This window comes from Pristiophorus japonicus, chromosome 15 (genome assembly GCF_044704955.1).
Source record: "Pristiophorus japonicus isolate sPriJap1 chromosome 15, sPriJap1.hap1, whole genome shotgun sequence".
Classification (NCBI taxonomy): domain Eukaryota; kingdom Metazoa; phylum Chordata; class Chondrichthyes; family Pristiophoridae; genus Pristiophorus; species Pristiophorus japonicus.
In genome coordinates this window covers 12,483,513-12,496,648 of record NC_091991.1, presented here as the reverse complement: position 1 = coordinate 12,496,648, position 13,136 = coordinate 12,483,513, and the positions used below count along the sequence as shown (strand labels likewise).

The 13,136-nt window shown below is 52.4% G+C and overlaps 1 protein-coding gene across 2 annotated transcripts in view; it reads left to right on the top strand.

Annotated features, from left to right (window-relative positions):
• syt10 (synaptotagmin X) overlaps window positions 1-13,136 on the top strand; it is a 73,160-nt gene that overhangs the window by 22,589 nt on the left and 37,435 nt on the right. Inside the window, exons 2-3 of one of the 2 annotated variants that reach the window (XM_070901558.1) lie at window positions 8,908-8,936; window positions 9,234-9,255. The exons of the other annotated variant lie outside the window; for it this stretch is intronic. Coding sequence (XP_070757659.1) covers window positions 8,908-8,936; window positions 9,234-9,255 — 51 coding nt within the window. The remainder of the gene's footprint in view (window positions 1-8,907; window positions 8,937-9,233; window positions 9,256-13,136) is intronic. 2 annotated transcript variants of the gene reach the window in all.

Sequence of the window (13,136 nt, the reverse complement as noted above, 5' to 3'; positions counted from 1 at the left end):
ATCCCAGCAAGACTGTGAGCCCAATGAAGGGGAATAACTCATCGAAGTCTTCAGCGAGATTACCAAGTGCAAGCAACTGAGCAAGAACTGTCGGATCAAATCGAAGATTAATTGTAGGAATTGAGGAGTTTTGATGCAGTAGTTTGATATCGATTTCTCTTGGCCACTGATAGATTCATGGTTGATAAACAGGGCAGGCAGGCAGTGAAGGTGCTGATCCCCATCCCCAAATTCCAACCTGCAGTCCCAGAGCGCAGCCTCGCGCTCGCTCACAGCATCTCCCACTGACTGTGACAATTGGAGTGGTGCTAACTGGATTGTGCACTAACAAATAAATAGCTTTCAATCGACAAGAGGCAACAAACACATCGGCTTAAATTAGAGACAGAAACAAAACCAAAAGCGAAATATCAATGGAGGGCCATCGACCTGAAACATAAAAAGTGGACTGCCTCCTTTCCCCCCCGATGCTGCCCGACCGGCTAAATGTTTCCACCAATTTCTGATTGTATTCCGAAACATTAAAAAACACATAAAACCAGTCTCACACCATTATGGCTGACTCGTAAAGTGGCACAACAGAGTGGCTTGCTGGATCACGTAGGGGGTGGTGTTTTGGTCAGGTTTCTCTGACTCCTTGGCGTTTTCGAGGCGCCCCACACCCTAGATTCTAGACTGTGCACTGATTTGGAGGGTGTGATAAACTGAGACAGTCAGTTGGGTAGGATGCAAAACTGGTTTTATTGTGTTCAAACAGAGTAAAAAGGCACGTTTTTAATAATCACAGTAATCAGGTACAAATAGGGAGAAATGGCAACTCAAATGCTCTATATTTGGGAAGAACACATAACACATATTGATACGTCCTTACTACACAAGGCCCATGCTTGAGAGAAGGTCAGTCTGTGACCTGTCCTTTATTCCTTAGCACTCAAGTGATGAAGGTGGGTGGAGCTTCCCCTTTTATACCTGAAGGTCCAGGTTAGGAGTGTCTCCCACCTAGTGGTCAGTGTTCTCACGGTATACAACTTAGGTCAGTTTATACATGGGTTACAATGCTGGTTGAATACATGACATCACCTCCCCCCCAAAGTCTTATTGGGATCACAGGTTGAGTCTCTCTGGTGGTTTACGCTCCCTTGTAGAGCGCCTGAGTTGGGGCTCTGGTTGTTGGGCGCTGGCCTGAGTGTCTGCTGTTTGCAGTGCCTCAGGCCTGTCCGGACTGCCCATAGTGACTGGGCTCTCCTTCCTTTGGTTCCGGTGTTCGGTCACCTGTGGTGGAGTGAACTCTATATCGTGTTCTTCCTCTGCTTCTTCTATGGGGTTGCTGAACCTCCTTTTTGTTTGATCCACATGTTTGCGGCAGATTTGTCCATTGGTAAGTTTAACTACCAGAATCCTATTTCCCTCTTTGGCAACCACAGTGCCTGCGAGCCATTTGGGCCCTGCAGCGTAGTTGAGGACAAAAACAGGATCATTTACATCAATACATCGCGCCCTCGCATTCCTGTCATGGTAGTGATATTGTGACTGGTGCCTGCTCTCAACAATTTCTTTCATGGTGGGGTGTATAAGGGATAATCGGGTTTTGAGCGTCCTTTTCATTAGTAGCTCTGCGGGTGGAACCCCTGTGAGTGAGTGTGGTCGGGATCTATAGGCCAACAGGAGGCGTGATAAGCGGGTTTGTAGGGAACCCCCTTGGAATCTGAGCATCCCCTGTTTGATTATCTGCACTGCTCGTTCTGCCTGGCTGTTTGAGGCCAGCTTGAACGGTGCCGTTCTAACATGGTTAATCCCATTGCCTGCCATGAAGTCCTGGAATTCAGTGCTTGTGAAGCACGGGCCATTGTCGCTGACCAAGATGTCCGGTAGACCGTGGGCGGCGAACATTGCCCGTAGACTTTCTACCGTGGCAGAGGATGTGCTTGAATTTAAAATGTCACACTCGATCCATTTGGAGTAGGCGTCTACTACAACCAAAAACATTTTCCCCATGAAAGGACCTGCGTAGTCCACATGGATGCGTGACCAAGGCTTGGCGGGCCATGGCCAGGGGCTTAGGGGGGCTTCCCTGGGCGCATGGCCCAGCTGGGCACACGTGTTGCACCTGCGAACACAAAGTTCCAGATCTGCGTCTATCCCTGGCCACCAAACGTGTGACCTGGCAATTGCCTTCATCGTGACAATGCCCGGGTGCCCATTGTGGAGTTCTCTGATGAACACCTCTCTGCCCATCTGGGGCATGATTACGCGGTTTCCCCACAATAGGCAATCGGCCTGAATCGAAAGTTCATCCTTGCGCCTGTGAAATGGTTTAAATTTCTCAGGGCATGCCCTGTACGTGGCTGCCCAGTCCCCATTCAGGACACATTTCTTGACTAGAGACAATAGCGGGTCTCTATTTGTCCAGACTTTAATCTGACGGGCTGTCACGGGTGAGCCTTCGCTTCCGAAAGCTTCAACAGCCATGACCTTCTCAGCACCATGCTCGGTAGCCCCCTCAGTGGTGGCTAGTGGGAGCCTGCTGAGTGCATCGGCACAGTTTTCGGTGCCCGGTCTGTGCCGAATTGTGTAGTCATAGGCAGCTAACGTGAGTGCCCACCTCTGTATGCGGACCGATGCGTTTGCATTTATGGCCTTGTTGTCGGCCAAAAGGGACGTTAGGGGTTTGTGATCTGTCTCCAGCTCAAATTTCCTGCCAAACAGGTACTGGTGCATTTTCTTTACCGCATATACACATGCGAGCGCCTCCTTTTCTACCATCCCGTAGCCCCTTTCTGCCTGGGACAGACTCCTGGAGGCATAAGCTACCGGCTGTAACTGACCCTTGGCATTGACATGCTGCAACACAAACCCGACACCATAGGACGACGCATCGCACGTTAACACAAGTTTCTTACATGGGTCATATAGCGTTAACAGATTGTTGGAACATAACAAATCGCGTGCTCTATTAAAAGCCCTTTCCTGGCTGTCCCCCCAGACCCATTCGCGACCTTTGCGTAGGAGCACGTGTAGCGGCTCTAGCAGCGTGCTCAATTTGGGAAGAAAGTTACCAAAATAGTTCAGGAGCCCCAGGAACGAACGCAGCTCCGTCGTGTTACGGGATCTGGGTGCCCTCTGGATCGCTTCCGTCTTGGATGCAGTAGGGCTGATCCCGTCTGCTGCTACCCTCATCCCCAGGAATTCTACCTCTGGAGATAGGAAGACGCACTTCGCCTTTTTCAGTCGCAGACCTACCCGGTCCAGTCTGCGTAGCACCTCCTCCAGGTTGTGGGGGTGTTCTTCAGTATCGTAACCCGTAATGAGGATGTCGTCCTGAAAAACCACCGTCCCTGGAATCGACTTGAGGAGGCTTTCCATATTTCGTTGGAAGATCGCGGCGGCCGAGCGAATCGCGAACGGACATCTGTTGTACACAAACAACCCCTTGTGTGTCGTGATGGTGGTCAGCTTCTTCGACTCACTCGCCAGCTCCTGGGTCATGTAAGCTGAGGTTAGGTCCAATTTTGAAAAATGTTTGCCACGGATAGCGTCGCAAAGAGGTCCTCCGCTCTCGGTAGCGGGTACTGGTCTTGGAGTGACACCCGATTGATGGTGGCCTTGTAATCGCCACATATCCTGACCGACCCATCCGCCTTGAGCACCGGCACAATTGGGCTCGCTCAGTCACTGAATTCAACTGGCGAGATGATGCCTTCCCTCAACAGGCGGTCCAATTCGCCTTCTATCTTTTCCCGCATCACGTATGGCACCGCTCTGGCCTTGTGGTGTACTGGTCTGGCGTCCGGGTTTATGTGAATCACTACCTTGGCCCCCATGAAAGTGCCAATGCCGGGTTGGAATAATGAGTCACATTTGTCCAGGACCTGTGAGCATGATACTCGCTCCACAGAGGAAATTGCATTGACATCGCCCCATTTCCAGTTCATGACAGCAAGCCAACTCCTCTCCAGTAGTGCGGGACCGTCCCCTGGGACAATCCAGAGTGGCAACCTGTTCTCCGAATCTTTGTGGGTCATGACTACCGTGGCGCTGCCTAGCACCGGAATGATCTGCTTTGTGTAAGTCCGTAGCTGTGCGTCAATCGGGGATAATTTTGGCCTCCTGGCCTTGGATGCCCACAAATTTTCGAACTGTTTGATGCCCATCAGGGACTGGCTGGCCCCCGTGTCTAACTCCATTGATACTGGGATGCCATTGAGGAGCACTTTCATCATTATCGGTGGCGTCCTGGTGTATGAACTGTATACGTGCTCCACATGAACTCGCTGAACTTCAGCTTCCAGCGATTTCCCCCAGTGTCCATTTCTGCAATTTCTGCAGGTATTTTGCTCATCTCTGCAAACTCCGGCTGAGTGTTTGCCTCCACGCCTCCAGCATGAGTTGCGGTTTGAAACAAAAGGTCCATTGCCAGTCGATCATCCCTGACTGCCCCTGTTATTGTCCTTGAGTGCACCATTAACAGGTGTTGATGGCCCCATTACTGGCCGCATTGTCCCTTGCAATGGCGTGAATCGCTGTTCAGCTTGCCATTGTCTCTGTCGACCTCCTCCTCTGGGTTCGACTACATGTTGGGGCATGCCTGACTGCCCTTGTCTGCCTGGAGAACAGTGTGCTGCTTTAACAATGTTGAATCTCTGTCCCAACCATTCCTTAACACAGTACCTCTCGTCTGTTCTGCTAGTGGCCATGCTCGCGTGGTTTAAATCCCAGTTTCTTGTCGCCATTGATACGTCCTTACTACACAGTATAAATGCACACGAGGCCCATGCTTGAGAGAAGGTCAGTCTGTGACCTGTCCTTTATTCCTTAGCACTCAAGTGATGAAGGTGGGTGGAGCTTCCCCTTTTATACCTGAAGGTCCAGGTTAGGAGTGTCTCCCACCTAGTGGTCAGTGTTCTCACGGTGTACAACTTAGGTCAGTTTATACATGGGTTACAATGCTGGTTGAATACATGACACATATAACAGATTAAAAGAACACAGTCCTCCCACCTCCCAAAATATTTATGCACTAAACCTGGAAGGGGAAAACACACAAGAACATCAACAGGTAGGAACAGTAAGAAAAACCCAACCTCCCAGACCCACTTTCTAGCTAGGTTGGAACTCTGGGGTTTCGGGGACCATGCTCACCAATTCCCTTTTGACAGTTCCAACTCCGGGGTTCGCCTTAGTTGTCCAGGTTCTGTAGTCTGTACCCCTTGGTAGCGTAGGACTAGCTTGTCGAGTGGAAAAATCTTCGGTTTTGTCGGGTTGGTTCTGGTTGACTGGTTGACATAATGTGGGACCGCTGTGAAGCGAATGTGTACACCTCCCTGAATGATCCTAATATTTTCCACTCTGCATACCGGCGCGGGTCGGGCTGTCTCACCCATGACCGGCATCCTCACTACTATCCCCATGATAGTGTGGTTGGAACGCCCGCAATCCACCGGGACAAGGTAAGCTTCAGAGGCTAGACGGAGCTGACACGGGGTCAGCGAATTACTAAACGGGTGGAGGGCTGCGAGGTGCTTGTTGCTGATCCAGGAGGGGACGAAACCTTCCTTTAAATCCTCCAGGTTGTTGCGGCCCTCGCCCAACAGCCATGCCCTGTACAGCACACACACCTCATTCTGTGCAGCCTGATCTGAGGCAATCCTATCCTCCCGGATGAGTGCATTTACTGTTTTGACGTGACTTTCCAGCTCAGCAATGATCTCTTTTAAATGGACCATCATAGCTTGGTCCTCGTGTTGTTCTGAGCTTACCACTGTGTTTTCATCCTGTAGGATTTTGCGCAGTTGATTCTTTAGACCATTTATTTGTGTTTGCAGTTCCATGTCATCTAGGCTATTTATAACAGAGGATCCTGTGCTATATGCTGTAAAGACATCGTTCCAGGTTCTCCTCTTTTGTCTCCCGGTACCCATAGTGTTTCTGGCGTCTAAATTGTATAATTCTGTTTTGTCTACATTGCCTAAGTCAAACTCGTAGGACACCTTTCTATTACTGTGCGTATTGGCGGGGTTGTGGGTAGGGGTTTCTTAATGTGTGCTCTTAGTTCCTTGGCGTTAATTGGGAGTGGGGAATGTGGGACCGCACACCCGTGTAGGCTAGAGTCCCACCCCGTCCCTGCCCCGTCATCTTGCCATTGCCTGGCGAAGGCGATCGATATGCCTGCGGGACAAATACTCTCTGATCCCCACATGCAAGCATAAATTCCTTGTTCGGATTCCCACCATTTGTCCCAACACACTTTTACTCCTCCCCGTGTCCCCGTGATGGTGCGGTACGTATCATTACTGAGTCTTTCCCAATCCGACTCTTGCTCCCATGCGTCCTTGCTGAGTTTTCTGAGCCACCACATCTTCCCAGGGGGAATGTTCGCTTTGCAAGTCAAACACACACACTTTCCCTCTGTAACACTGACTCGGGCAGCGATGATCCGCATCCGGGGGGAATGGAAGTGAGGCCTCCCCGTAGGTAAACCCTTCCTGGCTGGAGTAGCGGGTAGAGTTAGATCCCAGCCACCCTGGCCCTCTTCCCTCGTGGGCGTAAACGACGAGTTCTTCCACGTCTCGGGGGCCACCCCCGGCGGTCACGATCGGTACCCTCCCTCCTGAACAACCGTAAATGAGGGATTCTTCCACGTCTCCTCGGTCGCCGGTGCTCACCCCCATTAGGGCGAGCAGGAGCAGCACCTTTTCCATTTAAAATTCCTTCCCAGTTCCCGTGGGGATACATAAAAGACAGCCATGCCCTGAGACAATTCTCCGGGTTGGCACGGGTGAACGAGTCCTCACATGGTCACTAATAACTAAAACGAAACTATCTAAACTTCCTTTCCCCACACTTAAATTCCCATACCATTAAGAACTTGCTGTATGTACATCTGCCACCCGTCTCCGGGTGGCCAGGCTAATTCCTGTTTAGCCTCCGCTTGGGACGGCTTCTGGGCAGCTTGTAAGGCTGAAGGTAAGGCGGCCTGAGCTGCAACATCTGGAGGGCTCTCCCTAATGTTACTGGGGTTTGCCCTGTGTCCCAGGCGATCGGGGAACTGTTCCCTTCGATGATGCAGCACACTGCCCCTTTTGGTGTGGTCGCAGAGTCCTGCTCTGTAGGTTTTGCGCAGCCTGAGGCTGCAGGCTGGGGGCCCTTATCTTTAGAACGCTTCCTGACCTTGGGTGTCCCCTTTCTGGTGGCGGCCTTACCTGGACCGAACCACTGGAACTGGGGCGCTGGTGACCACGGGGCTTTTGGCTGTGGTGTGTGGGTAGTCCTTCTTGGGGTTACTGTTACTGGGGGGTGCATCCGAGCCCCAAGCAATTGGTGGGATCGTCCCTCCAGTAACGCAGTTCACCGCTCCCACCTGCCCTGTTTGTGTGGCTGCCCCGCCCCCCTTTGGGACTTTCACAGCCAGCGGCTGCTGGCTGCTTCTTATGTTTTTCGGGCTCCCCTGGTTTAAACAGCTTACATTGGTTGATATGGAACCACTTTGTGCAGTGGGGCATCTTTATGGCATAGACCATGGGGCTTGCCTTGTCCACAATGTGGTATGGTCCCATATATAGAGCTTCAAATGTTCCTACCCGGGCAAAATTCCTAACCATCACCTGATCCCCTATCTCCCATTCGTGGTGCTTGCGGGATTCTAGCAGCAATCGCTTGCTCCGATGCTGGTTCCCCATGTTATTTGCAGCTTGCCAGTGAATCTGCTTGAGGTGTTCAAACAGATTCTTGATAAAACGGTCCCGGTTCACCTCTCTGAGCTGACCTTCCGTGAGCACTGGGGATAGGACGTGGGTGGGGGTTCGCATGGCCCTACCAGTCATGAGCTCGTGTGGGGGAATACCCCGTGCTCTTTGACTGGCTACCCCGGGTCCCCATTAGGACCAGCGGTAAGATCTCTACCCATTTTTGGGGTGAGTCTCCCATCTCCTTCTGCAGCCTTTCTTTAATGGTGCGGACTAAACGCTCCACAATACCAGATGACTGTGGGTTGTGGGCAACGTGCCATTTCCCTTGAATGCCGAGCACATTAAGGGTTGCTTGCATTACCTGACCTGTGAAGTGGCTCCCCTGGTCAGACTCCACATACTGTGGTAGTCCCCGCCGGGAGAATACCTCTTTCACAAGGATCCTAGCCGTTCCTAAAGCGGTGGCTGTTCGGCATGGGAAGGCTTCAACCCATTTGGAGAACACATCCACCAGGACTAGGCAGTACTTATAGCCTCCCTGGGCAGTGGGTAGGAGCCTGATGTAGTCAATCGGAATCGACTGCCATGGTCCCTCTACCCTCCTGATGTGTCCCATGGAACACCTTCCTTTTCTGGGGGTCAGGGTTGTTAGCAGCACACACTAGGCAGTCGGCGCAGAATTCGCGGACATCCTCCCTGAGTCTCGGCCACCACCCTGCCTGTTCCACCCGTTGCCAGGTGGTCTCAGGTCCGGAGTGCCCTGCTCCTGGACCCTCATGGACCAGTTGGAGGAATTTCCCCCTGTGTTGCTGTGGCACTACCCATTGCTCTCCCCTGAATAGCCTTATTTAATGGTCATGGCTGCTGTGCCGTATTGTCCTTCTACCTTTTCTCCCTTGGTTATTGCATTTAAAACAGTTCTTAGGGCTGGGTCCTGGGTTTGAACTGTTTTCAGATCCGGGGCTAATACTAGCCCTGCCCTGCCTGCTGTTCCTACCCTGCCCCTAACTGCTGCTATGGGGTTTAGGGCGTATGGATCCCAAAACTTCCCTGTGCGAGCACCCTCCTTAGCCAACACGTCTGCCTGCTGGTTTCCCTGACCTCGAGGTTCAGTGGTCGAGTGGGCTTTCACCTTGTGAATGTAAATCTCCCTTTCCTCCCCACGGCCGTCATGATCTTTTCCAGCAGGGGCTTGATTGCCAAAGGTCTCCCGTCGGCTGAGGTACACCCCTGACGGGACCAGATGGCCAGGTACTCCGTACACGAGTTGCATGTAAACATACTGTCCGAGCAAATCGTGTACGGGGTAGGGGAATTTCTCGGGGTGTGTGACCACATATACCACCGCGGACAGTTCAGCATGCTGGGCGCTCATGGTGCTGGGGAGTTTAATAGCCAGGGCAATGTTCGCTTCTGGGTCGTAGACTCTGCACCCTGTGAGTCGTTCACCAACAGTTACTGTGTTCAAACTGTCCACATAGATTTCGCGGCCCGTGGGGTGTATCCCGGCCCGAAAACCTACGTTGACCTCCCATACCCCTTCTACAGAGCACCGGTGGGCTGTCCCCGGGTAGATCATGTTAGCTGCGAGCCTTGGCTCGCAGAGGCCTTTTACCCTTAGGTCCATCTGGGAGAGGAGTAGGGTCCAGCGAGCGATGTGAGCACTGCCATCCAGGAGCATCTGGGTAGGCGTATGGTGGGTGAGGAGTGTGATAGGGGACCCTCCCGTGAAGATTAAAGATCTCTTCACAGCCCAGTGAGTGGCCAGTAAGTGCCTCTCACAGTTGGAGTACCCCTTTTCCACATCGGTGAGTATCCTGGAGGAGTAAACCACCGGTCTCAGCTGGCCGTGCCGTTTCTGCAACAGCACTGCGCTCAGACTGTCTCCGCTGGCTGCCACCTCCTGGAAAAACTCTTTCCCCCGATCAATCGCTCCTCGGGCCGGTGCGGTCTGCAACCTTTCCTTGAGTTGTTGAAATGCTGCCTCGCAACTTTTGTCCCAATCCCACACCACTCCCTTGTGTAGGAGCCGGAGCAGAGAGGCTGCTGTGGCTGCATAATCCTCAATGCAGTCTCTGCAGTACCTTGTTAGCCCCAGAAAAGATCTCACTCCCGTTACTGTGTTGGGGGCTGGTAATTCCTGTACTGCCTCCTTTCTAGCCTTGTCAATGGCTCTTTTCCCAGCGCGCACTGTCAGTCCCAGGAACTTTACTTCCTTTTGGCCGATCTGCGCCTTTTTGGGGCTAACTTTAAAACCTTCCTCCCTAAGTAGCTCCAGCAGCTCGGCCAGTAGTGGGCCATGCTCCTCACCCTCATCGGTGAATAGGAGCAGGTCGTCCACATACTGGACCAGCTGCCGGGGTCTGCTAAAACCCTTCAAGGAGTTAGCATTGATGAAAAATGCTGGGGCTGTTGTGAAAACTCTGGGGCAGGCAGTTCCAAGTGTACTGTTGGCCTTTAAATGTAAAAGTGAACTTGTACTGGTCCTCCCTTCGCAAGGGAATGGAGCAAAACCCGTTGGAAATATCCAGCACCGTGAAGGTGGTTGCGGATGCTGGGATAATTCCGGCGATGGCTGCGACTGTGGGTGCACAGGCGGGGGATGTTACGGTTGAGTGCCCGGTAATCCACCGTGGCTCTCCAGGAATTGTCCGGTTTCTTAACCGGCCACAGTGGAGAGTTCACATGGGTGGCTATCGGTCTCAATACCCCCTGTTTAACCAAAGAACTCGTGGCCGTTTCCATGTCTGCCTCTGCTTCCCTGGGGAAATTGTACTGCTTTTGTGGTCGGGTCATGGGGTCCCCACTCACACTGACCTCGGCCCCGTTTACTCTCCCACAATCATGTTTGTGAATGGCAAACATGGCGAAGTATGCTCGCACAACGGCCTGGTACTCCACTGGAGTGTTACTGACCAGTAGTTCAAGGTCGTAACCCTCCTTTGGCTTCATTGTACACAGGGTCCCCTTTCCCTGTTTCTCTGGGATGACTGCTACCTCACGTTCTTTACCGGTACAGGCTGCCCCCCACAGACAATGGTTTCTTAAATCCACGAGAATCCGGTGACCTATACTAAAATCGGCCCCCAGGATTCCTTTTCCCTCCTGCTCCCACTTCATCAGGACACTCGTCCACTTAGTGTGCAGTGTTCCTAATTGAATGGACAGCGGGATGGAGAATGAGCCAGCCTGTTCATTGCCCATGAATCCCACTAGGCTGTACGGGGTCCCGTTTGATAGAGGTGAGGCTGTGGGGTCATCTGCAAAGACTAAGGTGCACGATGCTCCAGTGTCCAGCAAATAAGTCCCCTTGAATCTCTCCACCTCCATCTCGACATCCGGTCGCTTCCAGGCACCGTACACTAGGGGACACAGGTAGACAGGCTGCGCTGGTTCTAGTCATAAATCTGGGTGAGATGGGGCAGATGGTATCACTGTGCCGGTGGCCGTGGCTATCTTCCCCGGACCCATTAGTGCGGTTCGGACTGCAGCCACCGCGGCCTCAAATGTTTGGGGAGAGACCAACGGCTCGGTCTTTTGGGCTGGGACTGTGGGATTCTTTCCTACCCTATCCTTCCAGGGATTCCTACAGTCCTTCCTCCAATGCCCATTCTTCCCGCACCCAAAGCAGTTACGCTTGGTTTCGGAGGGTTGCCCCCTCCCCGGTGCCACTCTTTCTTTCCCTGACTGGGTTTTAACTCATGTACCTTTCCCTTGGGTGGGTGCTCTTCCCCACCCCCCCCCTGCAGTTCCGATATGCCATGGTCAATTGCCTGATCACTGTTTCCTCAGTGGCTTGGGGGGGGTCCCTCGAGGCAAACCAAAGCTCTGCTCTGGCTTTGATCCGGGGCAGGCTGTTTGCCACTATGCTCCGGAGCCATTGTGCCCATTCGCCCGGTGTAAGGTTTGCCCGGTCGAGAGCCATACCGCAGGCTCGCTGATACACAGGCCACAGCCTGTCAGCGAAAGCCTGAGGGGTTTCTCCCATGAGCTGCACTGTCCTCTCCACTCAGGAGAAGGGACTTCCCTCATTTAGACCCATGGCCTCCAGAACTTCATCCTGGACATCATCATATGTACCCCTGCCCTTTCAGTACTCCGCCGAAAGGGACTGGTGCAGCTTACTGTCCAGGGAGAAAAGGAGCAGTTTTACCTGCTCTGAGTCATCACATCCGCTAATCTCGGCTGCCTGTTCCACTTCCATGAAGTGGACGGAGGGGTCTCCCTTATGTGTAAGCTTACTCAGGTGGCTTACCATAGCCCTCAACTGTTGGGTGGTGTGGGGAACCACAAATTGGCTCTCAAGAACCCCCGGTGCTGCACCCACAGACACGCTGAACTTTTGCTGCCGGACCGGACACATTGGTCCTGGCTCCGACCCTTTCAGTTCTGGCTCACCCTTCTCTCCCTGCTGCCAAACCGAGTTAAACCCTGGCGCCACAGGGGGTGGTGGTCCGTACTCCCTGCCTGCCTGAGCAATTGTCCCTCCCTCCTGCTGCCCAACCGGGTTGTTCCCTGGCGCCACAGGGGGTGACTGAACAGTTTTCTCCTGCTCTTCCAGGTCTGCCCGGGTCGTAGCTGGACTTATGACACACACCATGCCTCTTGCCCTGGACTGAGCGCGGTTTAAACTTTCAATTTGCTGCTGGCAGGGGCCGTGATCTCCTGACTCAAACCCCTTAGTGCTGGTTACTCTTTAGGCTGCCTGGATGTCTTTGACTCTCTCCTCCTGCTCTTTAATTTGTCTATTAAGGCGAGCATTCTCTTCTTGCAGTACCAATTCATTTTTCTTCGCCTCGGTGACCTGACACTGCATACAATCCAACCTATTCCTGAACTTCTTCCCTGTGTAAAGCCTTTCCTCGTTGTGCTCATGTACCTTTCCCCTATGATTGTTTGCGCACTAGACTGTTCCTCTGCCTCTCTCAGTTCAGCTCTTAGTTTCTCTACTGTCGAATCTAAGAGTTGGACCTGTTTATGCAGACATACTAGTCAAATTGCCTTTTCCACTGCCTTTTTGTGAGTTTTACCCTCTGTTCACTGGGCTGCAGCGTTCCCTGGATGCTCAGCGCGCAACGGATCGCGTACCCACTTCTTTGTTACATTCACTCTTCTGACCACATAGGAGGCAATCCTCTCTTCCATTTTACTTCTTTTCTCACAACCAAAGTCTGTCTCCTCACATCCCTTTTGCCACAGTCCCTTTGTGGTCGCCATTATGGAGGGAGTGGTGTTTTGGTCAGGTTTCTCTGACTCCTTGGCGTTTTCGAGGCGCCCCACACCCTGGATTCTAGACTGTGGACTGATTTGGGGGGTTGTGAGAAACTGAGACAGAGTCAGTTGGGTAGGATGCAAAACTGGCCTTCAATTATACTAAAACAGGCTTAATATCTTCGCGCCAAATCAGTTCTTGGGCTTTGTTTAAACTGTTCTGTCCATTGATTTTCAAAT